Source organism: Talpa europaea, assembly GCF_964194135.1.
Source record: "Talpa europaea genome assembly, chromosome: 10".
Lineage (NCBI taxonomy): Eukaryota > Metazoa > Chordata > Mammalia > Eulipotyphla > Talpidae > Talpa > Talpa europaea.
In genome coordinates this window covers 3,282,578-3,308,924 of record NC_140077.1, presented here as the reverse complement: position 1 = coordinate 3,308,924, position 26,347 = coordinate 3,282,578, and the positions used below count along the sequence as shown (strand labels likewise).

The following is a 26,347-nucleotide window of genomic DNA, read 5'->3' as shown; positions in this document are numbered from 1 at the left end:
CGCCAGCCACTGCAGCCCGAGTTTGATCCCCAGCCAGGGAGCTACCCACATGGCACAGCAGACCTCTCCTGCCTCCCCGCTGCTCCCCTCAGCAGTGGATTTCAGTCGATCCACCTGTTTTGCTCCCTGCCCTGTCTCTGGTGAATCCTCTCACCACCACCCCACCACCCCCACCCCACACTTCTGGTCTACACCCCAGTTCTTGTATGCATAAATAAATCTTTTTAAAAAATCAAAGAACAGAGAAGGTTAGGAAAAGGGGCTTTGGCAGGATGGGGAACAGACAAGGTAGTTGAGGGAAATTCGAGACGATGACCCCTGTGGAATCACTCTTTGTACCATGCAATATGCTGAAAGCTCTAGGACCCCAAGGGTTTGGTGTCAGCCTGCTCCGTTCCACTGTGCAAATAAGAGAGGTCCGCGCAGCCCAGGTGATCTGTGTCACAACCTGAGTTGAGTTCATTGCTAGCACATTCCACAGACGGCAACAACCTCTGAGTCAGGCATGTGGCGTCCTCTGGGATGGACATGCGGGAACAGGCGACACGTGTGGGGATGGGGGGCTGCGCGGCAGAACTTCTGGAAGCCCCTCTGAAGGGGCTGTTTCTCGCCCCCGTGGCAAAACAGTCAGCAGTTGAATTACTGATCCATATTGACAGCTGCGTCCTCTGGGATGGACACGCGGGAACAGGCGACACGTGTGGGGATGGGGGGCTCCGCGGCAGAACTTCTGGAAGCCCCTCTGAAGGGGCTGTTTCTCGCCCCCGTGGCAAAACAGTCAGCAGTTGAATTACTGATCCATATTGACAGCTGCAGCGTAAACTATGTCAAGCTCTATTGTATGTGGAGGAACTAATCTTTCATGGTTAAATTAATCGTAACATGTTTTAAGGAATTATAAAACAATCTCATGAATACTTGAATCATGTGAGATCAGCTCAAAGCAAACACGTGCTGAGTAGTGCCGGGGCGGAAAGCGACCGAACCTCCGCTCACTCGCCTCCGGGAGCTCGGTGTCTAGGTGCAAATCGACGATGGAGTGTGACTGTCTCAGGCGGAGGACCCCTGTGGGGTTCTGAATTGAAGCTGAACCACCTTTCTGTGGCACGTGAGGATCGCGGTGACGTACACGGGGCCGAGATACCCGCTCACTCGGGCGCTGGCCGAGACGGTAGGGGCAGAGCAGCGGCCAAGGTGCAGCGCCTTGTTCTGTTTCATTAAGCAGTTCAGGCATAAAATCAATACCATGATCTTCACTGGCTGCCACCCAGCTTGAGAAACAAAATGTCCCCGAGGCAATTATTTTTCTGCTGTCCCTTCTCCCCCACCTCCTCTTGAAGCCTTTGATTTGATCAAACTTCATGAAAACGGTTTCATTCCGTATGTACGGCTTTTGTGATCCAGCCTCCCCCCCCCCCCGCCAGATTTATTCACCCACATTTATTTAGAGCCATTTAATTTCAACTGCTGCCCAGTCTCCCAAGGTGTGATCGCGTCCTCACGATCCGCCTGACCCCCTCGTGCCGACCACTGGGGGTCTCAGTTTTCCCCAAGCGTGAGTTGCCGTGGACATTCCTGCCACGCAGGGGCAGCGGCTGGGGCGGAACTGCTGGCGGTTGAGAGAACCCTTCCTGAACTTTCTTTCTCCGCGTCCATCTGCTGGCCAAAAAGCTTTCCCGGTTCAGACGACCACCCCGGCATGTTGCACCATCTCCCTCCTCTCTCATGGGCGGACTTAGATGTGCACAGATTGATGACCATGAAACCTCATCACGTCGACCCGACTGTCCCGATTCTCGGCGCAGTGGGTGCATTTCACCGCCCTGCTGCTCCTGCACAGTTGGTTGGTCCCACCCTCTACTAGCATCGTTTTCTAGAAGGTCTGTCATCTAAGCCAGTGCATTTTGAGTATTCCCCTATTCTACTGTTAGAACCGCCTGCCATTTTCACTGTAAGTGGATTTTAAGCCTCAGAGGCGTTCTCCGTGTTAGGGTTAGGAGAGCAGAAATAGCAATTTGACTTTTCATACCTGCTGGTGAAAGATGCTGCCATTTTGCAGGAATCCACTGTTGGTTCCCACAGAGACTCTGGGGGTGGGGGCATGGGTGCCGGTGCTGTCGATGGGCTGGGTTCTGGTGTCCAGCGATTAAGGAATAGTCACGACACTGCGGCCTGAAGATTCGCAAGCTCACGTTTTCTGCAAGGAAGTCTCCTGACAGCAGGAGGGGCCCCACGGGAGAAGCACGTTACCGAGGGAGGTAGGCGCCCTCTCTATATGTACTTTTGGGGGCCCTCCACCACTCTTAAAAGCCCCCAGGGGCTTTTTTCTACCTTGGGGTACTTTTCCACTGCCCTACTTTGCCTCATTGCCCTCTTTTGGCACCCAGAGTTGTGTTCTTTCCCCACCTCTCCTGGGGCTGCCAGCTCTGGGGCTGTCAGCCTCTGCCCCCCGCCCCTTTGCTGCACCAGAGACCTGGCCGGAGCCTCTGCTGCCCCCAGCCGGGTCTGGAGCCCTGAACAAGCTGCTTTCCCTCTCCGAGCTCAGTCTCTCCCTCTGCCGTCCTCATTTGTACGTTTAGCGCCTGGGCCACTCACGAGGGTCCGGCCCAGGGCCTGGCGCAGAGCGGGCCCCGCGGCGGGGAAGTTACTGTGAGTAGGTCCAAGAAGAAGCTCAGACGGTGCTTCCTGTCCGCCTCCAGCATGACGTGGGTTCCAAGCAGGGTTTTCAGTAGCAAAAAGCAGAAAACAGGTGAACACTGGGAAAGCTCAACCACTCCTCTGTTTTTATTTTAAAAATAAAAGCCCCTAATGTATTTGAAATCATCTTACAATTATTTATCACGTAGTTTTTTGGGGCAGTAACCTGAGAGGGAGGCAGCAGAGCCGGCAGGGGAGCGGGCCAGGCTCAAGGTTCTTGCTCCAGGAGGTTGTGTTTATTTTTTGTTAGTTTACTGTTAATTTTTTATTTTTTGGGTAATCTTTGATTTCTGCCCTTGAAGAGCTTGTTCGCAAAGTAGACGGAAGCAGTTCATTTTATATAATTTTTTTTTTTTTTTTTAAGATAGGGCTGCTTGGGAGCCTGAACAGAAGAACATCTGCAAAGTAACTGAGCATGGTGTGCTGTCTGCCACAGGCTCTGCTGGGCTCATTCCCAGGACCCCCAGATCTCACTTTGTTGCCCCCCCCACATCAGCAGAAGCCTCCCTAGAGGTCCCCCCTGCACCTGCCTCCACACCCCAGGGGTGTGTGCCTCTGCGGGCCCTCAGGCAGCATCTTTCTTAGATCACTGAGAAATAAGCAACCCGGGCCAGCGATGGAAGAATCCACACTCTCTGGGGACCTGCCCCCTGGGTCGCTCAGCTCGCAGTGCGGTTTCCAAGAGCCCGTCCTGGACATTACGTGGGGACCTCGTGGATGTGTTTGGTGTCCAGGTTCCCTCGTCCTTCCCCACCTTGGTCTCGCTGAGCCCTGGGGACACAAAGCAGGTGTCCCACAAATGTGCTGAATGGAGGGGTGTAAAGTAAACGCGCTCCTTTGGGAATAAATGTGATGTGGCTCATCCGCCGGCTTCCCTAAAGGGAGCCACAGTGTACACGGGGCAGCCCGGGAGCCGAGCTTCCTCGCCGACTCCTCCTGGTTTATTTTGATCATGCTTGTTGCTGTCTTGCCCGTGTAGGCTCAGGGGAGAAGAAACCAGGCTGGGGCTTACCTTAGCTCAATTTTGTTTTCATTAAGAATGAGTGAACATGTGCAATTTACATGTTGTTTGTTTCCTTATTTGATGCTCTCACAGCGTCAAAATTCACCTCCACGACAGTCATTACTTGGCCACTTGAATTGTCTCTCAATCCTTTTTCCGTCCTTCTGTCGCCGTGCACCTGTATGTTGTCACTCATGACATTCCGTCTATCTGGGTAGTGTCCATCTGTGCTCTTCCCTCAGCACTTAAGTCAGTCCAGATCCTTCCAGGTAGCTCTGCAGTGGCTGCCCTGTCCTGCACTGGCATGACATATCACGGTGCGCAGGACGCGCGCCCTCCCCATGGACGGCACCGCGGTGCACAGGGCACGTGACCTGTCCTTGGCCGGCTAGAGCTCCTGCAGTTCTCACCGCCGGGAGTGACAGGGGATTCTCCAGGTCTTGGCTTGCGGTGTCGCGTATGCAGGTGTGCACGTATGTGACCACAAGGGGGCAGTAGATCCCGCGCAGTGCGGCCAAGGACATGGCTCTGGAGTCCGGCACACGGGGTTTGAATCCCTGACCTGCAGCTCCCCGGGCTCCCCCCCCCGCAAGCTGCCGGACCTTGTGCCAGGGCCTGTCTGTAAAATGGGTGACATTCTGGTCCTTCACAAGGTGTCTGTAACGATTAAATGACAGGCGGATTGCTCAGGATGCCGTCGGGTGCAACACCCAGTCTCCCAGCGTTCAGCAAAGCAACCGGCCTGGCGAGGGGAGCGCAGCTGAAACAGCCACTGGCTACATCCTGCCTATGAGTGGTGGAGCTGGGTGCCGGGAGCGCGGGCACGCACCACGCAGCTTTGCAGATCCACTATACACACTTTGCTTATGTTTAAAATTTCTTAGTAAGTGGAAGTATACACAATGCAAAAACATTTTAGCTTTTACGTTTATTTTTTCATTTTGAAAGATTTTCTTTGGACCCGTTTGTAGGTGGGGACCGGTTTCTAGGAGTGGCTATTTTAAAGTTATTTGTCAAACACTGCCACCGCCCTGGTGAAGGCTTGTTGAGCACCTGGAGCTGTCCAGCCGTGGCCTGTCCACCTGTGGTCTGTCCACTGTGGCTTGCGGCAAGCCCGTTTCTTCTCAGTCTGAAGAGCACCTTCCCGTTCAGTTTTATAGTTGCCTCACAATTAATTTCACTTTCCTTGGCTAGTAGAAATGGAGCAATTGCGTCTCCTGGTGGTTATCGCCACGTCCGTCCTTGGTCCTTTCGTCTACGAGGCTTTACAGGATTCTGTGTCGTGCACACAGGGGTGACGGCACCACACGCTCATCTGTGTCTCACTCTGTTTTCAGGTGGAAGGAGAAACTGTCGTCACCACGTGACAGTTATGATATTTTGCTTGAAAAATTCCTATTTCGATACGTATTAATGACAAGCATTTTCTGACACCTGTAAGGCCCGGGACGCGGGCTGATTGTCCGTGTCACGCTGACATGGGTTTGTTTCCACTTGTGGTTGCATTAGACGGGACAAGGCGCCGCTCCCAGGTGACGGCCACCGCTGTCCTCCAGCGTCCCCACAGCATGTGGCCTCTTGGTCATGGGCCGTCGGCCACTAGAGGCCAGGCTGCAGGTGTCCCTGTCACTGAACTTTGACCTCGGTCGGTTTGCAGGTGTGTTTGAGAGGACAGGACCCGTGATTCTGACCTTTTGTGTTCTGCTTTGCTACGAGCACCCGCCGCGGCATCCTGTCCAGCTGTCCCCGCCTTCCTCAACCTGGTCGTGACGGCTCCGTCCAGCACACATGCCATCACAGGTGCCCCTGCAGGATTTGAAAGGCAGGCAGCGGCAGCCTGGGACGCTGAGCAATCTGCTGCTTTAGTGACTCAGCTTTTGCGTCTCCTCCTGCGGGGTTGGTACATTTCTGTTGTGTGATATGATTGCAACCTCTATCTTAAAAAATTTCGAAGGCTAAGCCCTAATATTTTAGAGTGGTTTGCTACTTCTTTGTCATATTCTGTGTTTAAGCCTATAATTTGTAAATGACAGCTTTTAAGAACGGGGATCTGGCGCGCTGGAGAGCCCATGTTTTATGCCATCTCTGTCTCCATGGGGACTGAACAGTGACAGTGTATCAGACCCATATTTCATGTTCATGTTATTTATTGCTTGACAAATGGCAACAGGGGCATAAAATTGTTTTATTTGTCAGATTTGCATAAGAAGTTTCTTACAAAAAGCTTTTATGGCACACAGCACATCCATAAATTCTCACATAATTGTCCTTTGAGGTGGGCCTTGTAGTTTCGTTGTTGCTGTTTTTCCTTCTTCGGAAAACTTTTAACAGTAGAAAGCGCCTGCCAATTATTTAAAGGAACCGTGCAAAATTAAGAGAATTTTCTTTTTGTCCGTAATCTTTAGGAAAGTTAGATGTTGTATCTGAGAGCCTGCGATTGGCTTCCTTTGGATGATGATTATCAGGCCTAACGCAAGCAAGCAAAGCACTTTTTCGGAGGTATACTTGGGAAAAAACAGAGTTCTAGAACTGCTGTATAAAAATCAACATCTGAATTGTTTATGAATATGCGCTTATGGGTATGTTTGTACTTTTTATAAAACTTCTGAATGCAATTCCCAAAATAGTTCTTCTGCTTACCTAAGATAAAAACAAGTGTGGCTAGAAACACCGTTGTTAATAAATTAATAGCAGAGGGCCTCCCCTGGTGGCGCAGCGGTTGAGCGCTGGGCTGCGAAGCTGCCCGCAGGCTCTCCAGTGCCAGTTTGATCCCCGGCTGCCAGCGAGTGTCCCACATGGCGCACAGACCTCTCCTGCCGCCCGCTGCTCCCCTCAGCAGTGTATTTCATCAGTCTGCCTGTTCTGCTCCCCACTCTGGCTCTGGTGAATTCTCTCACCCTCCTGCGCTTCTGACTGTACCCAGTGCTTGTATAAATAAATAAATAAATCTTTAAAAAAAAAAATAGCAGAGATGTCAGCTTTTGAGTTTTTCTAAACATGGACTTGGGAAAGGAGTTTTACTAGTCACAGCAGTAGGCCAAACCTGGGGTAGCGCGGGGCCGGCGCTGTGGTCCAGGATGCACTCATGACCCCTCTCCCCACTTGCACTCCTAGGCCAGGTGACTTTGGACTAGAAACACCAGTGACTCCCACTTCCATGGAGGGGGATTCGTGCGCTGAACAAGGTGGAGTGTGCCCGGCTGTGCCCGTGCCATCTTCACAGAAATTCCGAGCCTGCATTTTTCTTCGCATCTCGATTTTGCTTCAACAGTATCTTCTGGAAATCCTTCCAAGACATCTGGAATAGTCTCATCCATTTTTAAAAGTCTGCCTACTCTTGATTATTCTATGCTGTAGACCGATGATTTATCTGACGGTTCCCTTAGTGGGTCAGCGTCTGTCCTTATAAGCTGCTGGGAGCTGTAGCAGTTGGGGTGCTCACATGCGCGTCCCCATGCGCCTGCACGCTGGTGTCTCTGGGAGAGACTGGCAGGAGGGCAAGCCTGGAGAGGCCGGTAGATGCATTGCTTTCAAGAAAAGGCAGAATTCGCTTTCTCCCTCCACCAGTGTGTGCGTGTCCTCTCCCTTCATTGTCTCGGCCAATAGCTAATCTTTTCACTAGTCCCTCTGGAAAGGGAGTCACATCTCGCAGTAGCCGTAGGCCAGACCACTCGGGACACGGTGTCATTTCGGCTCTCTGGGGGCCGTGGGTTTTGACTCCCGTGTGCACTGCTCGTGTTTGCTGGTTGGGGACCAGCCTCCAGGTTTTCCCTTGGTGCACATGGACCCTCATCAGCACTGTCATCTGGGCTGCAGATATTTGGAGCAGAGATGCCCTTTGTCTCTAAGCTGCATCTACCGGTGGTTCACGCAAGGTTCTCGTGTCTGTGGGGTTTCTTCAGCTCAGAGACCCGTCTGATTGGTCTGACAGGTTACACAACCTCTCGGAACCTTTGCGAGAGGTGGATTTGACGAGGTTCCCAGCAGGCCGTGGTGTTCACAGGTGTGGGCTGGGCCTGCAGACCCCACCTGGGGCCCTGATCCTTGAATACTTCCTCAGCCATGAGCGAAGGGTGATGCTGCTGGGCACGGTGCAACCGCGTGTGAGGGCTGGGGCAGCTCACGTCAGCCGAGTGTCCCATCGCTGGGCTTCTCAGAGGTCCACGTTGGGGAGCGAGAGGGCGTGGTTGCCTGGCGTGTGGAAGACAGCTTGGTGGTGGGCGAGCAGCTGTCATGCGCTCAGCTCATCTCCTTCCTGGAATGGAAGTCTTGAAACCCTCTATTTTTTTTTTTTTTTTTAAGATATCGAACCTTCCTCCAAGCCTCACCCGCCTGTCGTGGGCAAAGTGACTCATCACAGTATCGAATTGTACTGGGATCTGGACAAGAAAGCCAAGCGCGAGGGGCCTCAGGAGCAGTGGTTCCGGTTCACCATCGAGGAAGAAGACCCCAAAATGCACACTTTCGGCATCATTTACACGTAAGTGCGGCACTGAGTCGCTGAACCTCGCGCTTTGATTTCCTGATTAGCTGTGATGGTTTCTATTGTCTCGAAGAAGACTCGTTCTTGAAATTCAAGGAAAGAGTGAGTCAGTGCATGTGCATGCTGCTCCTTAGGAATGATAATAACTTTGAAAAATAAGCATTAGCAGCAACTTGGGGAGGAAACCACCTTACGATCGAGAGCGCCTTAGGTGTCTGAAATAGTCTAATGGCGTATTGAGAAAAATCCACACCCAAGAGACAGAATTGACAGATGAAATTCAGCGAGGTTCCCGTCAGGCTGTGCTGCTCACAGGCGTGGCTGGGGCCCCGCAGACCCCACCCGGGGCCCCTGATGCTTGGGCTCTCCCCACCCATGGGCCACCCCCTTAGCCTCGACCAGCTGCTCCCACACCGGGTCTGTCTCGTGGCCTTTCCCTGGAAATTGTCCGGTTTCCGCGCGACTGGTTCTGTCGGCCCCTGCAGACATCAGGTCGAGTGCTCCCGCCTGCAGAGGCCCTCAGTGGGAGCCGCGTGGCCCGGGGTGGGGTGGGGGGCACGAGGGCTTGGCCACTTCCTGGCCGTCATATCCCTAAGATATGACGGATGTTCTTTGAACCAAAGAAAAATTGCATTATCCAAAACGTGCTCGCCATAGGAAAATAATTCCTGGCCTGGCTGATCAAAGCTGTGGTTTTAACCATGTCACATGTTTCTCTGTTGACGTGTTTCCACCCGCCAGCCTGCACGAGGGGGACGTCAGAGCAGGTCTGTGGAGGAGGAGGGCATGTGGCTGTCCTGGGCAACCCTTCCCTCCCCCCTGAGTGTCCCCTCTACGGGGCGGCCAGGTGGAGAGTGGCCACGAGCACCAGCCCCGCATGTGTCCCCTGGGTGGTGGCATCTCCCTGCCCTGCGTTCTCCCGCCTTGGGGGTGCGCTTGGACCGGCCTGGCCTGGCTGGGGTGGAGAAACGCCCGTGGTCCCTCGCAGAAGCAGCCGCGCACCCTGGACACTAGGTGGCAGGATGGGACTGTCCATCCCGACCTCATCTGCTTCCTCCTGTCAGCTTCTCTAGGAAGCATTGACGCTAGCTGAGCCTCTCTGTATAGAAGCGTTTCTCTGGAACATCTGACCTTGGGGGTGTGGATTTCCCATCTCCTCCTGACCTAGTGTCCATCCACGTCAGCCACCGGCCAGTCTGGAATTGATGTCCTGCTGCTCTGGGCTCCCTTCTCAGCGCCAGTGGCCTGGTTTTGTGGGCTCAGCCCCTTTGATCCCCCCGTTAACCTGCTGTGTCTCCTTAGAGGGGCGCCGACTAACGCCATCTGCTCACTAGTGCGCCGCTGCCCCAGGGCCCCGACCCAGCACACTGGCAAGAGCATGGGTGGTGCCTCCCCGGTCCTGCCCCTGCCCCTTCTCGCCCTCTGTCTGCAGCTCCTTGCCCGCTGGCCTTTCCTCTGCCCTCGTCTTCAGCGGTTCCTTGTGGCTTGGAGGACGAAGGTCAGGCTCCTTAGACTCTGCTCAGGCTCCGTGCTCGGGGGCTCCATGTCCTCCAGCCCCACACGGCCTTGCCCTGCCTTGTCTGCGGAGGGCCCTGCAGGCGGCTGGGAAGTGGTCACGTCACGCTGAGAGCCCAGCCTTCAGCAGGGGACTGTCCGGGGCCTTCGTGGCCCTCCCTGCAACAGAGTCACTGCTTGTCTGACGGGGAGTTCAGGACGGGGATCTGGGAGGTTGTCTGGGTTTCTCAGAGGAACCAGAGGCTGCTCTCCAGCCTCGCCCGTGGGTGGCTGCTGCTGGGCTGTGAGGGTGGGCGCGGCTGTTTAATCGTTGGGTTGGCATCAGATGCCCACCCGGCCCAGGGCTGGAGCCGTGTTGTCAGGGGACTTGAACCAGCCACGGGCTGGCTCGGCACCGTCGCGCGCCCGCCAACTCTTGGCCGCGCCTGGCGGGAAGGGGCCCTGCGGAGCTGAGCTGCGTGGAATGAGAGGGATGGACTGAATACATGTTTAGGTTGCATGTGAGCAGCCTGGACGGGCTGCCTGTGAGCCCCAGAGAGTGCGTCTGGCCTCAGGAGAGCTCTGCCGAGGAGGAAAGAAAATTGTAGGGCAGAAAATGGAGGGGCAGTGGCCGGGGAGGCCTGAGGCGCAGGGGAGTCCACAGGGGAGGCGGGGCTGGCGGGAGGTGAAGCTGGGGGAGGCCTCCAAGGGGGACAGCGGAGGCGTGACCGCCCCAGCCAAGGCCAGCCCCGGACCGGAGACGGATGTCGCGTCCCCCCCGCTCTTCCGCTGCCTGGTGTGGGGGTGTCGGTAGCTCACTGGTGTCCCCTCTCCAGGGGGTACGCGACCAAGCACGTGGTGGAGGGCCTGGAGCCACGGACTCCGTACCGGTTTCGACTGAAGGTCACCAGCCCCTCCGGAGAATTCGACTACAGCCCCGTGGTGGCCGTGTCCACGACCAGTGAGTATGGCCTTACGGGCGCCGCTGCGGAGGACAAGAGGGGGCGAGGAGACGCTGCCCTTGGGGGGCTTCCCTGGAAAGCAGAGACGACCGTGTCTTCCAGACAGTGATGATGTTGCTCCCCGGGGGACCTGGCAGGGGCCTGCTCGCCCTCGGCAAGAGGGGGCTGTTCGCTGTGCCGGGACCGCCCTGCCCCGCGTCCCCTCTCCTTGGGAGCCGGGGGGCACGGGTGCAGGCTGAGCACTCGCCCCTCCTGGAGCCGGGGACTGCCTGGGGTCCTCGGGAGCTGGACCAGGTCTCGCCACGCTCTGTCTGCCTGGACGCCCCCGCGTGCGCGTCTTGGTCCTGGGGCTGCTGTGGGGCAGGCAGGACCCTCTGCCGCCCGGGTGAGGGGTGGGGCGTGCTTCTGCTTGGACGTGGGGGCTCGAGGCTACCGCCCCAACCCACTCCCTTTGCCCAGGTCAGGTTCAGGGGTGCAGCTACTTCTTGCGATCATGGTGGAGGCATGTGAGGCAAAGATTAGCATGGGCGGAGCTGTGCTTCCGGCCCACAGAGGTCTTGCCTTTGTGAGTCAAGCGCTGTCCGGCGCGGTGTAGCTTTGACCGGCACATGTATTTCTTGTGGCTTTCAGCTGTGTCCGTGAAGCATTGATTCATGGGAGCCTGGGTGCGGGATACAGATGATTTGGATCTAGAGTTAGCCTGGAGTGTCTACACCCTAGCACATCCCCTGCATCTCGCTGGACACGATTTGGCTCTGAAAGGGGGTCAGCTGCTGTGAGCTGGCAGAGGATCCCCACTCAGTGGGCTGGCAGAGAATGAAAAGGCCCAGAGGCAGAACTCTGAGGAGGAGGGAGGCCGAGTTCCCCGCCATGTCAGCTGGGAGACCGTCTCCTTCCCACAGTGGGCAGTCTGCCTGCACCGGCCAGGAGGGGCCAGTGGGGTGCAGTCCAACCCTGGGGCTGCCAGGGCCGAGCTCTTGACCTTGTCCGTGTGCATGGATGGCGTTGGTGAGCCGCGTGGAGCTCAGCTGGGAAGGCAGAGGCCATCTTTGTAGGGACAGGGCTGTGCCTTCCCCTGCAGCTGCTTCCAGAGGCCTCCAGGGTCCCCTGGTCTCCTGGGCCAGCGGGCCAAGGCATTTTCCACTGAAGTCTGTGACTTCCATGGGACACGGCCTCCTGTGGGGCCAGAGGCGCTGTGAGGCCCCTGTCTACCGGGAGCCTCTCCCTGCCATTCACAGCAGGAGGCTCTGAGCCTCTGACCTGTCCGGAATGCTGAGGCCCCAGACCTCTCCCTGCTGCCCCCTTAGGCTGTTGACACGTTTATGGCACCCAAAGCAGACCCAAGCAAGGAGGCAGAGGATGCTACACAAAGAATTAAAACTGCAGCCTCATGCCAGAGAGGCGGGGCTGCTGCAGGGAGCGGTGATTTGCATGGGGCCTGCAAGTGTTTTAATGGATCACGAAAGCAAATATTTTGCTTGAAGAAAGGTGCTCGGCCTGTTTTTTCTTCCTGCCCAGGTAAAGTACACGAGATGCTTGCTTAAATGAGGCATGCAATTTTAATCAGCTGGGTTCTTAAAAAGAAAGAAAAACAGCTGCTGCTCATTAATTGGCAAATATCCTCTCCAATGCGCTCACCGCTTGTCGCTGCTCCTGATAGAGACCTGCACAGCCTAAGCCTGGGCCTGCGGCTCGCCACCCTCCCGGGCCCCTGAGCGGGCGCTTCCAGACTCCGCCCGGCCCTGGCCTGCTGCAAGGGCCCCGTGTGGGCCTGCCCAGTCCTTGTCGCTGCAAGATGGGGGTGAACATTAGAAAAAACACACCCACATGGGCAAGTCCTGCCTGTCACACTGCTGGAGGGTGACCCCTCAGCCAGCCCCCCAATACCCTGCAGGATTTGGGGGCGGGCAGAGTAGAGTTCCCTCTCTGCTTCCTGACCCTGCCCATGTGGGGAGCGCGGCTGCCTGCGCCAGCACCAAGCAGCTCTTCACTTTTCTGTTTCTCTACCAAGTTCCTATAAATTGCACAGCTTTTCTGAGCCTCTGTGCAACCCCTTTTGGTGGGGTGGGGACCCTCCCTGCCTTTTTGCCTTCCTATTGGTGGCCCAGGAGGGGTGAATGAGTAATGCTGAGAAAGTGCTTTCAGATCCCAAATGAAGCTGCGGCTTCCTGTGGCTGAGACAGCAGGCTGGGTGGTGAGCGCTGCTGTTGTCCCTGGGTCTTCCTCGGGATGCTCGTGGTCCTCAGAATAAGCTGTGAGGGAGCGAGTTACCTCTTGCAGGAGCTGCAGCACGTCATGTGTTTATCTGAATCACATCCTAACATCGAAACATCCGGGTCTTTGTGCCTCAGTTCCAGACTCCCAGCTGGAGGTGGTGTGACTGGGTCTCCCTGTGTCTCAGAGTGTCCCGACGGGGTGGCTAGAGTCGCCCCGTGGGGGAGCGGAGCCCCCACTGGGCTGGGCAGGGATGGAGGAGGGCGGTGCCTAGTGTCCTGGAGAGGTGACGGTGCCTAGGAAGCTGCTGGGGATCCCCCCTTTCATCTTGTAGGGATGGGCGGGGAGGTCAGATCTACTTATTTGAGGTGAATGCTTGGCTGGGAATTTAATCAGCACAAGCGCAGCTGGTGAGTGGCAGGCAGGTGCCTCGCTCCAGGGGGGCTGCAGCGCACGGGACCCCTCATGCCTGGATGACTCCGATCAACTCACTCGACCTTTCTGGGCCTCCGATTGTGGCCTGAGGAGACTCTGAAAAGCACAGTCACGTGCTGGATGCTAGGATGTGAGTCGGGGGTGTCAGGTTTAAAGTGTGGTGGAAGTGAGGTGAGCTGCTTTGTCCTTCTAGATGATTCCATGCCAGGTACCTGTTTTCCTGTATTTTTGTGGCAGTGGGAACTTGACGGTCATGGACGTGCGGGCTGTTTGGGGGGTGACAGACCCTCCCCCAGGCAGGCGGCCCTCCCCCCTCCCCGGGAAGCAGGAGGGAGAGGAGCTTTCACTTTGTCCCTGAGCCGTGCTGGGCCCCCCGAAAGGTCAGTGAGTCCACATTCCTCAAGCCCAGGGTTTCTCCACCTTGGTGCTTTGGACCATCAAAAATACCACTGGGCGTTTCCAGTGTCCCCTGGGAGGGGACGCCCTGCCCCTCCCTGCTCCCGGGTGGCCCCTGGGCTGGACGAGCCCTCCCTGGGGGCGGGGTCCATGGCGCGCCTGGGCCTTTGACAGTTTATTATGATACTTTGATTTGCGGCTTTTGGTCTCAGCATGTGTGGGATGATGGAAAGGAAGCACCACGTGCTTCAAAAGCTTTCGGAGACTGGTGCGCTCTAGCAGGCGAAGCTGTTATTTCAAAACAATTTTGACTCGGCTGGAGTTTACTCTGCCCAGAGAAGCAGAAGGGTCTCGGCCAAGTCCCTCCGGTGGTGACCCCTTCCCGCCTCGCCCAGCGGGGCCCCGGGACACGGGCCCAGGGCTTCTCCCCAGGGACTAGGCAAAAGCAGGATCAGGGAATTTTTTTTTCTTTTAGATTTTAGAGCTGGCGATTTCATCATTCTTTGTTAAGTTTTGTTCTTTAGTCATGTAAAATAAAACATGCCCAACATCAGAGGCTGGAACTCCTGGCGCCTCTGTCCTGATCCCTCTTGATTCCTACCATGAACCCATCTTTCAGATTTGGATTTCAAAATACGCCTGACCTTGCTCCTGTAGCTCTTCAGCTCGTGCCTTGTTGTGTGCAGAGTAAGGGTCCCGGGGTGTAAATGATGCTGCAGTGAGGAGCCAAGGGCCCTCCAGCCCCACCGCCCACCCACCCCTCCCTGTCTCCCCACCCCTCCCTGTCTCCCCCGCCTTCCTTCCTGCCTCCTCCTGCCCTTCCTTTCTGCAAAAGGGGGTGCGACTTCCCATCTGGCGAGAGCTCTTTCTAAGGAGCCCAGGGGTGGGTGAGGCCCGGAGAAAGCCCGCGGTGCTGTGCAGGAAGACAGGGTGGCGGGCATGTCCTTTCAGCGTTTGGAATGAAGCTGCTCTGAACGTGGGTGCTTGGCGTGATGGTGAGAGAGGAGCGCGGGGTCAAGGCCCCTCTGGACCCCCAAGTGCCCAGCACAAGACCCGGCACGTCCCTTACTGAGTGAATAATTGTTGAACAAATGAAGGGGAGACCTGGGAGATGCCTACAGCCAGGGGCTGTAACTCACAAGCCTCGGGGTCAGGAGGGTATGGGGGCAGGGGAGGGAGGCTGCCCTCCGGCCTGTGGGTGCCCTGCAGGCCCCACGGGCTGGCCAGGCGGGTGCTGTCCCAGCGCCTGCTGTGTGTCTTGTAGCAGCCGCAGCATCGTCATGCACAAGATCAGCAAGTCGCAGTGTGGGGCAGGAGAGCGTGGGGGCGCCAGTGCCACCCGGCTCCCGCTCTCACCTTGGCTGTTTCCACCCTGGGGTCCGGGGGCCCTTCCTCGGGCTTCATGCCCCGTCCGAGGGCCGCCTCCTTTCTGACCCTTCCCGCTGTCTCTTTGCCACTTGGGTCCCGGCTCCTCTGTCCCCACAGGCCCCTGCCCGGCCTGTGCGCTACCCGCCGGCCCCCCGCGCAGAGGGACAGGGCCGACCGGGCGGACAGGGCGGGGCTTTCCCGGGGCGAGCCGACCTCGGGCTCAGAAATGCAGGAGCAGTTTGTCCTTTTATTGCTCGTTTGTGGCTCCAGCAGTCCAGTGACTGGCAAATAAAACCACTCCATGGGACAGGCCTGGAGCCTCTCCCACTGGTGAGAGATGTTTGTGAAGCCCGATGACATCGGGACGATTATTCTCAAAGGTCAACATAGCTCGACTCAAGTGCCTCCCTAATGCAAAGACACCCCGAGTCTTCAGGGCCGGCCCAGAGCCGAGCTCCGCCCGCGTGGAGAGGCCCTTGCTGGGCCAGGGTGGGGGGGCGCCAGGGGCACCTGCCACCCCAGGCCCTACGGGCGAGGCGGGGGCTCCTCCACTCTCTTGGGCGCCGACGCGTCCGTCTGCTTCCCCAGGAGAGCCCATCAGCAGCGAGCACTTCCACCGGGCGGTCAGCGTCCACGACGAGGATTTGCTGGTCCAGATACTGCAAGGAGGGTGAGCGGTGCCGCAGGCCTGTTTTCTCCTTCCCGCCGCCTCCCGACTGCGGGGGGAGGCGCAGGGCAGCGTTGTGCCCCCCGAATTCCCGTCCTTAGAGACAGGCTCCGGAACGATGCCTTGAGTCCCGCACACCCCGTCGGAGGGTCGTCCAGCCCCACGCGGGGGCCGGGCACGGTGGAGGTGCAATGATGTCACAGGAGGGCGTCCCAAGTCCGGGCCTCGTGTTTGCTTCCCAGAAGGAGGTTCTGCCTCTTGCGCCTAGGGACAGACGTCGCCCCAGGGCTCGGGTCTATTTAACCGCCCATGAAACGAAGGAGTCGCTCCGTCGGTTCTTCCTGATTCAGAGGCTGGAGGACCCCTGGGACTCGGGCCAGCACGGGCGCTGCAGGGGCGCCGCAGGGGGGCAATGGAGCAGACGCCGTGGCTGGGCTTTTCCTAGGATCCGCGGTTTGAGTGCCTCTGGCGACAAGTCGTTGCCCAGTGGGGTGCTGTAGTCAGAGACAGCACCCACAAAAAGCCTGAGCTGCTGAGCTGACTGCCAGGGCTCCGCTGTGCTTGGGTCGCGGCGCCCTGCGCCCCCTGGGGGAGGTGAGACTCAGAGGGAAGGTGGGGCGCCCGGCAGTGGGGCGCCTGCTCGTGGGCGTGGAGGTGCGGGTGTCCCCCCAGCGCTCTTCAGCGGGGTTGTCATGCGTGCTGGTTTCGAGTCAAAGGCAGGGCCTGTTGGAAGTGAGCGGACAGCAGGTCCCTCCTTTCCTCTTGTGAATCCAGATCTTTAAAAATACCAGGTAGCGCGGCCTGAGACAATGAAAAGTCAATGGCCCAGGAGAAACTGGAATTTTCAGGAAATGTACTGTTTCAGCCACCTGCGCCCACAAGAGGGACAGGTGGGTGTGCAGGCCCTGCCGGGCGGGGTCACGGCTCTATTTCTCCCCAGCAACATCCAGGTGGACGTCCCCAACAAGTTCGGCTTCACCGCGCTGATGGTCGCCGCCCAGAAGGGCTACACCAGGTGGGCACGGCTGCTGGCCCCGAGCCGCCGGCCATTCACGGCTCCCGGGGGCTCGCAGGGGGACGGGAGGGGCCCTGGTGGAGCCCGGCTGCTTCTCTTTCCAAAACGGCACCCCAGAAGGCTGACCGAGCCCTCAGCTGTGCTGAAGTTACACAAAGATGCGGGAGAGGAAACAAAAATGGGGAATCCTGTGGCCAGAAAGAGCGGCAACCACTTCATGGTACTTTGTGACCTATTTGGTATGTTGCTGGGAAAACTAGTTATTGGAATTTGAATTTCCTTTAAAAAAGAAAGGGTTGGGGTTTGTTGCTGGTGAGCAACCTTCCCTGGCTGCTTGGTTTAGGCGTCCTTTCTGCTGACACTCTGTGGGATGCAGTTCTCTGGAGATAAGCATCAATCTAAGTAGCTTATTTAGATATTATATATATATATATATGTATAGGTGTTCTATATAATGTAAATATTAATCCTATTTTTATTTTAACTACTAAAATGCCATTTTGACAATAATGGAAACGAAGCCCCCTGACAGCTGCATTTGCCTTCGTGTCCTTTAGGCTGGTGAAAATCCTCGTTTCCAACGGCACAGACGTGAATCTGAAGAATGGAAGTGGCAAGGACAGGTGGGTGGGTGGTGGCACGGGCCCGGAAGGGCGCGTCTGTGCCCATAGGCTGCACGGCCATGCTTGTGCGAGGGTTTTTGATTTAACCCAACTGTCTGACCAGTTTCTCTCGACAGAACGGAGAGGTGAGTTGGTCGCAAAGCAAGGTGGTGATGACGAAAGTTGACTGTCGAAGGGCAGTCTGGGGGAATCTGATGCTATGTGCACCCCATCCCTAGACCCGTGCCCAAGCCACCAGCTGCTCAGCCGTGGCAGTTGCTAGAATAGTTGCTACCTGCTCTGGGCATTTGCTTCTAGGTACCGCGGTCCGTCCCTGGACCTCCCTTGAGGCTGTCACTGCATTTCTGCCTATTCTGAAAATAAGCATCTTATGTCTCTAAAGACACAAACAGCTCTGACCAAAGAACTTCCCAGAAGTTCCAGGAAAAGTTGATAAAGAGAGCCTGACGGGGAACCCACATTTGGAGATGACAGAGTGTTTTTGAGAGAATGAAAGCAATCACTAATCTAGCAGTTAGGCCTAGTTAGCCAATTCAGTCGAATCAGTGACTTTACTGATTGGCGACAGGACAGGCCTGAACCGGGCACCTGGCCCCACAGTAAACAGAATGCAAAGGCTGTGCTCAGGGAGCCCCTCGGCAGGGGCTCTGCACTGCCAGCCCCACTCCTAGGAGCTGCAGAAACGACAGAGAAACTTTGGCTTCTCAGACCAAAGGGCATCCTGCGCCCTCTCCAGACAGTGTGCCGGGCGAGAGGTTAACTAGCAGTTGAAAAAATTACTTGTAAGTATAAAAATGTAGTTTTCTACTCCAGATGTTTGCAAAAAGAATAATGACAGTTTAGGGGCCTCCCTGGTGGCGCAAGGGGTTAAGAACCGCACTATGAAGCTGTCCGCTGCCTCTGCAGCACGAGTTCAATCCCCGGCCAGGGAGCAGCCCACATGGCACAGCAGACCTCTCCTGTCTCCCCGCTGCTCCCCTCAGCAGTGGAGTTCAGTAGATCCACCTGTTCTGCTCCCCACCCTGTCTCTGGTGAGTCCTCTCACCCCCCGCATCTCTGATCTGTACCCCAGCTCTTGTATGCATAAATAAATAAATCTTTAACAAAAAAAAAATAATGGCAGTTTGAAAAAAGAAAAACATTTAGAGATAGGAAAAGGGAAGAATTAAAATTAAAGTAGAAATTGATTAGTTCGAAAATATCAGAGTTGCCTCTTAAACATCCAGGCAGTAAAAAGGACCGAATTCTCGCAAGTTTGAGAGTAAATTAGAAGTTTCAAAGTGTGTAGCTGATGGTTCTAGAGGCCGTGTAAACAGGAGAGGAAGCAGCTGCTTCTGTAGCAGTAAATCTGACAAGTTTGTGGGTGTAGCTATTTTTATGACAAAATTTAAATCATCAAAATCAACCCAAGAAACATAAAATCTGAAATAACCAATATCCACATAAGAAATGAGAACGTGTGTTACGGGGCCCCCCAGTCCAGTCGGGGGCCGGCTGTGCCACCAGCGAGCTTGCTTAGGGTCCCTGGAATCATTCTTGGTGCTGACAGTTCCCCTTGGAAAATCCGCAGCGATGTCCCCGCAGTCAAATCCTGATTCCTCTATGGTTGCGGGGAGAGTGCGCGGCCTTGGGCAGGTCACTAAAGCTCTCTGTACCTCAATTTCCCCATCTCACGCAAAGAGATAATACGAGTCCTGACAGACTCATGGGCACTTAATGAGTTTCATGTATCACGACACCTGGCACGCGGTGACAGCGAGTTCCATGTTATTTTATGATCGGCATTTTGGAAGGCTCATCAGCTTGGTAAGGGTTGAGAGGAGGCTTAAGAGACAGGGTTCATTTCTTGCAGAATCCAAGAGAACCAACTTTCAAATATTTGGACTTAAGGTGGAGGCTCAAGAAAGTGTACAGACATGAAGAAAGAAGAGATTATCTTAAATAATGGCACTAGCCAGTCAGTAAATACAACGGGTGAAACAAAATAGCATAAAAAATAAAATATACAAGAAAACGTTAGAAACTTGTATTAAAAACCTATGAAAATGTACTGAGATAACAAAGATTTAAAAAACACATATGCCACAATGACAAAGATTGAATACAGTACTTTTTATTTTGTCCCAAGTTAATATATAGAATCAGTGTGGGCTTAACTGGAATTTTTCTTGGGAGCCTGTCAAAATGATTTTGTAATTTGCCTGGAATAAGATACAGATGATAGCAGGTAATTAAACTTTCTCGAAGAAGAATGTGGATTTGCTTTGACAATTTTTAAAGCACCTTATCAAGTGATAGTGACCAAAGTAGAAGGATAATTGGGGAAAAGGAGAAAAGGAAGGAAAATGCAGTCTTGAAACAGACCCTCATATGCCCGAACCTCGCGTGTGGTCACGGGAAGAGGCACAGCGCTGAGGAAGATGTCGGAAGAACAGACTACTCGAAGGCAACAATTTAAGCTAAGTTCTGATCTGACAGCATGTACCCAAACAAATTCCAGATCAACTAGATGTAAGTGCAAAAAGAAAAACTAGAAAAAAAAGGACCAGAAAATACAGTATGTGACTCTGATCTTACAATGGGAAAGACAAAAGCATTGAAAGAAATCACCAAAGAAAAGGTGGAGCAGTGACACATTTTTAATGACTTGATTCCACAGTTAAGGACATTCTGGGGAAATATTTGCCAACGTAGTAAGGAAAATAGCTGGTCTCTTGAATAGGTAGAAGATACCTCCTTCCCCCCAAACCCCCGCCCCCCAAAAATCAAAACCAACTATACACTTAAAAAATAGCAGTTTATTCCAAGAGCATTCATAGTAGAATACATTAAAAAAGTTAAAGGTGAAAAAGGTTTAGCCTTGTTAGTAATGAAGATTAGAAACTGTCAGGGATCATGCTTTGGTGGATTTGGAAGTTAATAGCCGGGGTGCACCGCTGTGGCCCCACGGTGAAGGGGGTGAGTTAGATCCAGGGTTTCAGCTGGATTCAATTCCGGGGTCGTTTGCGCAGGGACACCTCAGCTGGTGCTGTGGCTTCGGTGGGGCACTTCCATCGGGGCCCACCGTGAGGGTGGTCTCCCCACAGCTGGCGACGGGGCTCGGTGAGTGGGTTAGGGTGTGGCCCTCGGCCTCCTTCGTAAGGAGAATTTCCCATAGCAATGAGGAAATAACGGGTGGGGTAGCCCTCTGGCCGCCGTGTGAGTGTCCCTCCTCACCGGCCTTCATCAACGCGCTCAGCCTCCTCCGGGATCTGTCTGAAGCGCCGCCTATTGAATTGGGAGTTGCGAAAATGGGATTTCTGAATATTTTTACTAGCTGTGGGGAAAAAAGACCTTTCCCTCATCAGCTGAGGATGCTACTTCTCCTGTAAAGACAGAGTAAATGTTTAACAATTTTCTTGAAATACCAACATTCAGAGTAAGGAGTTGGCTTGGTAGTTCCCTCAGATAGTGTCAAATGGGAATTTTGTTTCCCTTTCCTTTCAAATAGCATCACGGCTCTAGGTCACGCAATCACAGTGACTCTTCACTTTTAACACAGGTAAAACTTGCGCACCACAAAATCTACTCCCTTAAAATGTGCAACTGGCATTTCATTTTCCAGTACATTAACAAAGTTGCAGCTGTTTCTACTAATTCCAGAACATTCCATCCACTCGGAAGGAAGGAAGCCCTCTACCCATTAGCAGTCTCTCCCATGCCTTTCCCCCCCGCTCCTGGCATCCGCAGCCTGTTCGTGGACAGGACAGTTCACATAGACGCAGTCACAGCAGAAGTGGCTCGTGCGTCTGGCGTCTTGTATTTGACACAGCTTTTTTTTTTTTTTTTAAAAGATTGATTTATTTATGCATACAAGAACTGGCATCCAGGCCAGAGTTGCGGGGGGTGAGAGGATTCACTAGGGACAGAGTGGGGAACAGAACAGGCAGACTGACTGAAGTACACTCCTGAGGGGAGCAGCGGGCGAGTCAGGAGAGGTCTGCTGTGCCATGTGGGTTGCTCCCTGGCTGGGGATTGAACTCATGCTGCAGCGGCTGCGGGTAGCTTCATAGGTTGTGTCTTAACCCCTTGCACCACCAGGGAGGCCCTTGACACAGCTTTTTAAGGTTCATCCATGTGGCAGCCTGTGTTAGTGCCTGAGTCCTCAGTGTCAACCTGAGGCTTCAATTTTATTGATAGGTTCTTAGGAACTGCAGCTGAGCAAGAGATTGACTAACAGGAGCCAGGCCTGGAGTAGCATTGGTTTGTTCTTTGTCAATGAAATTTAGTGCTTTTTAAAAAAATTTTTTAAAAAGATTTATTTATTTATGCATACAAGAACTGGGGTCCAGGCCAGAGGTGTGGGGGAGGTGAGAGAATTCCCCAGAGACAAAGCAGGGAACAGAACAGGCAGATCGACTGAAATGCGCTGCTGAGGGGAGCAGCGGGGAGACAGGAGAGGTCTGCTGCACCTTGTGGGTATCTCCCTGGCCGGGGATCCAACTTGTGCTGCAGTGGCTGTGGACATCTTCATAGGTTGTGTCCCAACCCAACCCAACCCAACTCCTTGTGCCACCAGGGAGGCCCTAAATTTAGTTTTTCTTCTCAATGTTATCGTGAAATGATGTTGAACCAAACATTGTTGCTCGAGGAGCTGGCCTACTCCATTTCCATGGCTGAATAATAATCCACGTGTGCTAGACCACGTTTTGTCTAGGTGTGTTTCCTATTGTCTCTAAGTCATTTTTAAGGCTTTCCCACTCCAATTAGGCTTCTCTTGGGTAAGCCTGGGAGGGTGAGAGAGGGCCTGAGTCTGCAGACGGCCCTGATCGCCAAGCGCCCCTGCTGTGTGTTGCAGTTTGATGCTGGCGTGCTACGCCGGCCACCTGGACGTGGTGAAGTACCTCCGCTGCCACGGCGCCTCCTGGGAGACGCGCGACCTGGGCGGCTGCACGGCTCTGCACTGGGCTGCGGACGGGGGCCACTGCAATGTGATCGAGTGGATGATCCGGGACGGCTGCGAGGTAGGGTCCCCGGCCACGCTGCCTGCCGGGCCGGGAGGGCCTCCCGCGGGCACCTCCGCAGGTGGCTTTGATTAGGTGAACTGAGTTGCTGGAGAACTTTCTGGAAATTCTCAGCATGGAGGTGCCCACAGCCTTGGAGAAAAAAGACCACTGGGCACTCCTTGAGGCCGCAGACTGTCCCGGGGCCCATCTGGTCTGGGGAAACCACAGTGTTGACTGCTGGCTCCTGCTGTTTCTCCCACGGTGTCTCTTCTGCCCCACCCGCCCACTGAGTTCCGTGGGGCACCTACACCAGGTGTTTTCTTGGGTGCCGCTCCTTGGCTTTGAGAATCCGATGCCTGATTCTCTTGGTTTGCTTTCAAGGTTGGTCATGATACCTTTCCAGAGCGTGAGTGGGCCGTGTCAGGGTTAGGGCACGTCGGTGCTTAGTGTCTCCACCTTGAAGCAGGCCCCTGCTCGTTTGTGATTCCACGTGACCAGAATGTGCACGTGAGACTCAGCAAAGAGAAGCAGAGTTGCTGGGACGTCTCTGAGTAACTGAGGATGGGCAGTAGCGTTCGCTCAGTTCTCGTAACGGCCGGTGACTTTGAAAACTTTAGCCCGAGGTGTCAAAGGAGCAAAACAAAAACGGAAGCCCTGGAAACAAGGCGTGACCGGCACGATGCTGCCGGCTTGTGCTCACAGGCGGTGCTGGGTGGCGAGCACATAAATCCACGCCTGGGCGGCAGTCTCTCCTGGAACACGTCGGCAGATTCGTCCTGGTCTGTCTCTGAGGCGTGAGGCGGGAAAGCAAGGCCTAAGAGGGGGTCTCACCACCTGCTGCTGCTTCAGAGGGTGGAGCAAAGGGCCCCAGACGTGAACGTCTGTTAGGATAATGCCTGTTTATTTTATGTCCTGTGTTCTTTGTTCTGAAGCTGTAAGGAGGTCAGGCGGGTGAGCCTGTGGGCCTCGTGGTGGTCCGGGCCCCTGCCTTGTGTGGGGCAGCCACCCCCAGTCTGGTTTACGACGAGCTGCGCTCGTGCTGTGGAGTCCTTGAGGGCTGGGAAGGAGGCCCTTGCCGAAGGGGCGTGTTCTCCACCTGGACACGGGCCCTGGGCCTCTGGGAATGGGCTCTCGGGGCCTCGGGGACAAGCACACTCCCTCAGGGCGGTTTCCACCTTTCTCTCTCCCACTGGAGATACATGAATGTGCCACTGATGATTCACATGTGGCTGGCAGGTGGGGAGGGGAGGCTGCCCTGTGACGAGGCTCAGTCGGGAGAACCTTGCATGGCCGTCTGCAGGCTGGGATGTGTGTGCTGGATCTGGCTGCTTCTGCATTTGCTCTACCTCTGGGTCGCCCACCTAAAATCCACAGGTGCTTTCAGTTAAAGGGCACACGTATCTAAGTATCTATTAACAGGTTAGTCAAGAAAGGATTTAAAAGTGCTTCAAAGGCGGGCCTCCCCGGTGGCGCAGTGGTTGGGCGCTGGGTTGCCGGGCTGGCCACGGCCTCTGAGGCGCCGGTTCGTTCCCCGGCTGCTCCCTGGCCGCTGCGGGGGGCCCCGCCTGGTGCGCGGACCCCCCTTGCCGCCCGCTGCTCCCCCCAGCGGTGTGCTTCGGTCCTTCTGCCTGCTCTGCTCCCCGCTCTGGCTCTGGTGGGTTCTCTCGCCCTCCCGTGCTTCTGACTGTGATAAACGAACGGACAGATAAATAAAAATACATGCCTCTTTGAGAAAAAAAAAATAGATAAAACTTCCTATTTCCTAACCTTGATTAAAAAAAAAAAGTGCTTCAAAGGCACTTTAAAGTAAATAGAGCAAACTTTAAAAAACTGGTGAGGAAAGTCAGACAAGAGAAAATAAGGCAGGAGGCCAGGAGTGATCATTTGCATTTTTTTCTCATCGTTGAACCATTTGAACAGAACACAGAGATGTGGGGGACCCCTGGGGCCTCTGCGCCCCGGTGGCGAGGCCAGCGCAGCTTCTCACTCTGTGTGAATGGCAGCTATTGGGGTCCCAGCTCTGGCCCAGCCCAGGGAGATGCCGTCTGCCCTCGGGCGCCTGCTGAGGATGCGCCTCCTGCAGGGCTGCGTGGCCTTGGAGCAGCAGGGCCGGGCTCAGGCAGGTTTCCTCTGGCATCACAGGTGGACGTGGTGGACACGGGCTCGGGATGGACCCCGCTCATGAGAGTCTCCGCTGTCTCGGGAAACCAGCGGGTGGCCTCGCTGCTGATTGAGGCTGGAGCCGACGTGAACATGAGGGACAAGGATGGGAAGACACCCCTGATGGTGAGTCCTCCGTCCCAGAGCCGCCAGGCCTTCTGCGTGGTGCAGCCAGAGCTGCTTCCCGGCCGGCTTGCAAAGGCCTGGCAGTGCCCTGTCATGGTTCTTTGTCTGTGGACAGCGATCCCTTTCCAGACCCCCAATTCCAGTGCCAGGTCCCTGTAGGACAGCACAGGCCTGTTAAAGCAGCTCTGCCCGCAAGCCGGAGGGCCTGGCCTGCCGTGTGCTCGTGTGGAGAAGGCAGCTCGGTGTGCGTCTCCGCGAGGCTGTCCTCCCTGCAGAGCGAGAGCCGCACTTCCAGCGCCGTGGCAGACCGAGGCCCAGGCAGCCCCGCCGGCTGCTGCTGGCACCGGCGCGCCCCTGCGGGCAGCTCACTGAGCCCCGACTCTTCATGTTCAGGTGGCTGTCTTGAATAACCACGAAGAGTTAGTCCAGTTACTTCTTGAGAAGGGGGCAGATGCAAGTATAAAGAATGAGGTAAAGAAGCCAGTCTCTCTCTGAGGTGCTCCCCTGGAGGGGAAGAAAGAACACACGGAAGATAACAAAGCTCCTTGTTTTCTCTTCCAGTTCGGCAAAGGTGTCCTCGAAATGGCCAGAGTCTTTGACAGACAGGTTGGAATGTTCTTTCTGCCTCTCAGGGCTGATTTACACTACTTAAAAGATGAAAACAAAAGAACACCACAAACACCCCAACCTTGGATCCCAGTCACGTGTTTTTTGTTTACCTAGAATGTGATCTCCTTGCTGGAAGAAAGGAACAAGAAGCAAATGCCCGAGAAGTCTCTGGTCCGCTGACCGCCGTCCGCTGGTCTCCGAAGGCCCAGGGCCACAGGGCAGGGCCTGGCTGTTGAAGCAGAGAGATGCGGCTGCAGCCCAGGGGGCTATCGCCGGATTATTTATTTAGTCGAAGATTCACAGTGACTTTTGTAACCTACAGATCTACAACTGCTCCCATTTTGAAATACATCGTTTTACCTAAGTGCCACCGTGTCCTCACTGGGGCCATGGAACGTGCGTGTTTTCCTACACTTGTGTCTTTTGAGCTAGACATGAAATGAAACATTTATGCACCAGAGCTGCTCGCACACAGGTCTCTTCCTTCTTCCCCGACCCCTGGCTGTCCCCCTTGTGTGTTCTCAGTTCCATCCTCCCTGCTCCAGGCTGTGCTGGGCTCCCTCCTGGGTGAACATCCTCCTGAAAGCCCAGGAGGCCAGGTGAAATGTTTTCTTCTCAACTGTTGGCCTCCTATGTAAGCACAAAATCGGTATTTCAGGACTCCCTTTCTGCTCGATGCGGGGGTTGAGGGTCAGTCTCTCCTGGACAGACAGGTCTGAGCAGGTGTCTGTAGCTCTGTACCCTGACAGTGGAACCACCGGCTGACATTGCTCAGGGCGGTGCACTGAGTGTTGTCTTGAGAGCAGAAAGGTTTTGATGATCGCATGGTTCGGAGTCAAGGAAACAAATGCAACTAGGCCTGCTGACAGGCTAGTCACAGCGTGGGGCACGCCGATTCAGCAGGAACACGGAAAAGCCAGCAAGGGAGTGAGCGAGGAGACCACGTACGTTGTGTCTCCACCAGACACAAGCTGGGTAACTCGGCCCCAGGAGAGCACCTGCAAAGGTCTGCGTTGGAGCGGGGTTTTCTCGTGGGGGAAAGACCACTGGAAGCTTTGGGAGAAAGGCCCAGAGAGAAAGCACACACTTTTGTCGGTGTTGGCTGTTCTC

General features: G+C 55.1%; 1 protein-coding gene across 1 annotated transcript; it reads left to right on the top strand.

Moving 5' to 3' along the window:
• Positions 1-3,313: 3,313 nt before the first annotated feature.
• FANK1 (fibronectin type III and ankyrin repeat domains 1) lies at positions 3,314-25,545 on the top strand (the record flags this gene model as incomplete). The annotated part of the gene is made up of 12 exons (XM_084244529.1): positions 3,314-3,399; positions 7,632-7,801; positions 8,003-8,180; positions 10,514-10,638; positions 15,641-15,722; positions 16,660-16,734; positions 17,292-17,357; positions 22,195-22,360; positions 24,485-24,628; positions 25,022-25,099; positions 25,190-25,234; positions 25,352-25,545. The coding sequence occupies 12 exons, from the start codon at positions 3,314-3,316 to the stop codon at positions 25,415-25,417; spliced, it is 1,281 nt and encodes a 426-aa protein (XP_084100655.1). The 3' UTR covers positions 25,418-25,545.
• Between the last annotated feature and the right edge of the window lie 802 nt (positions 25,546-26,347).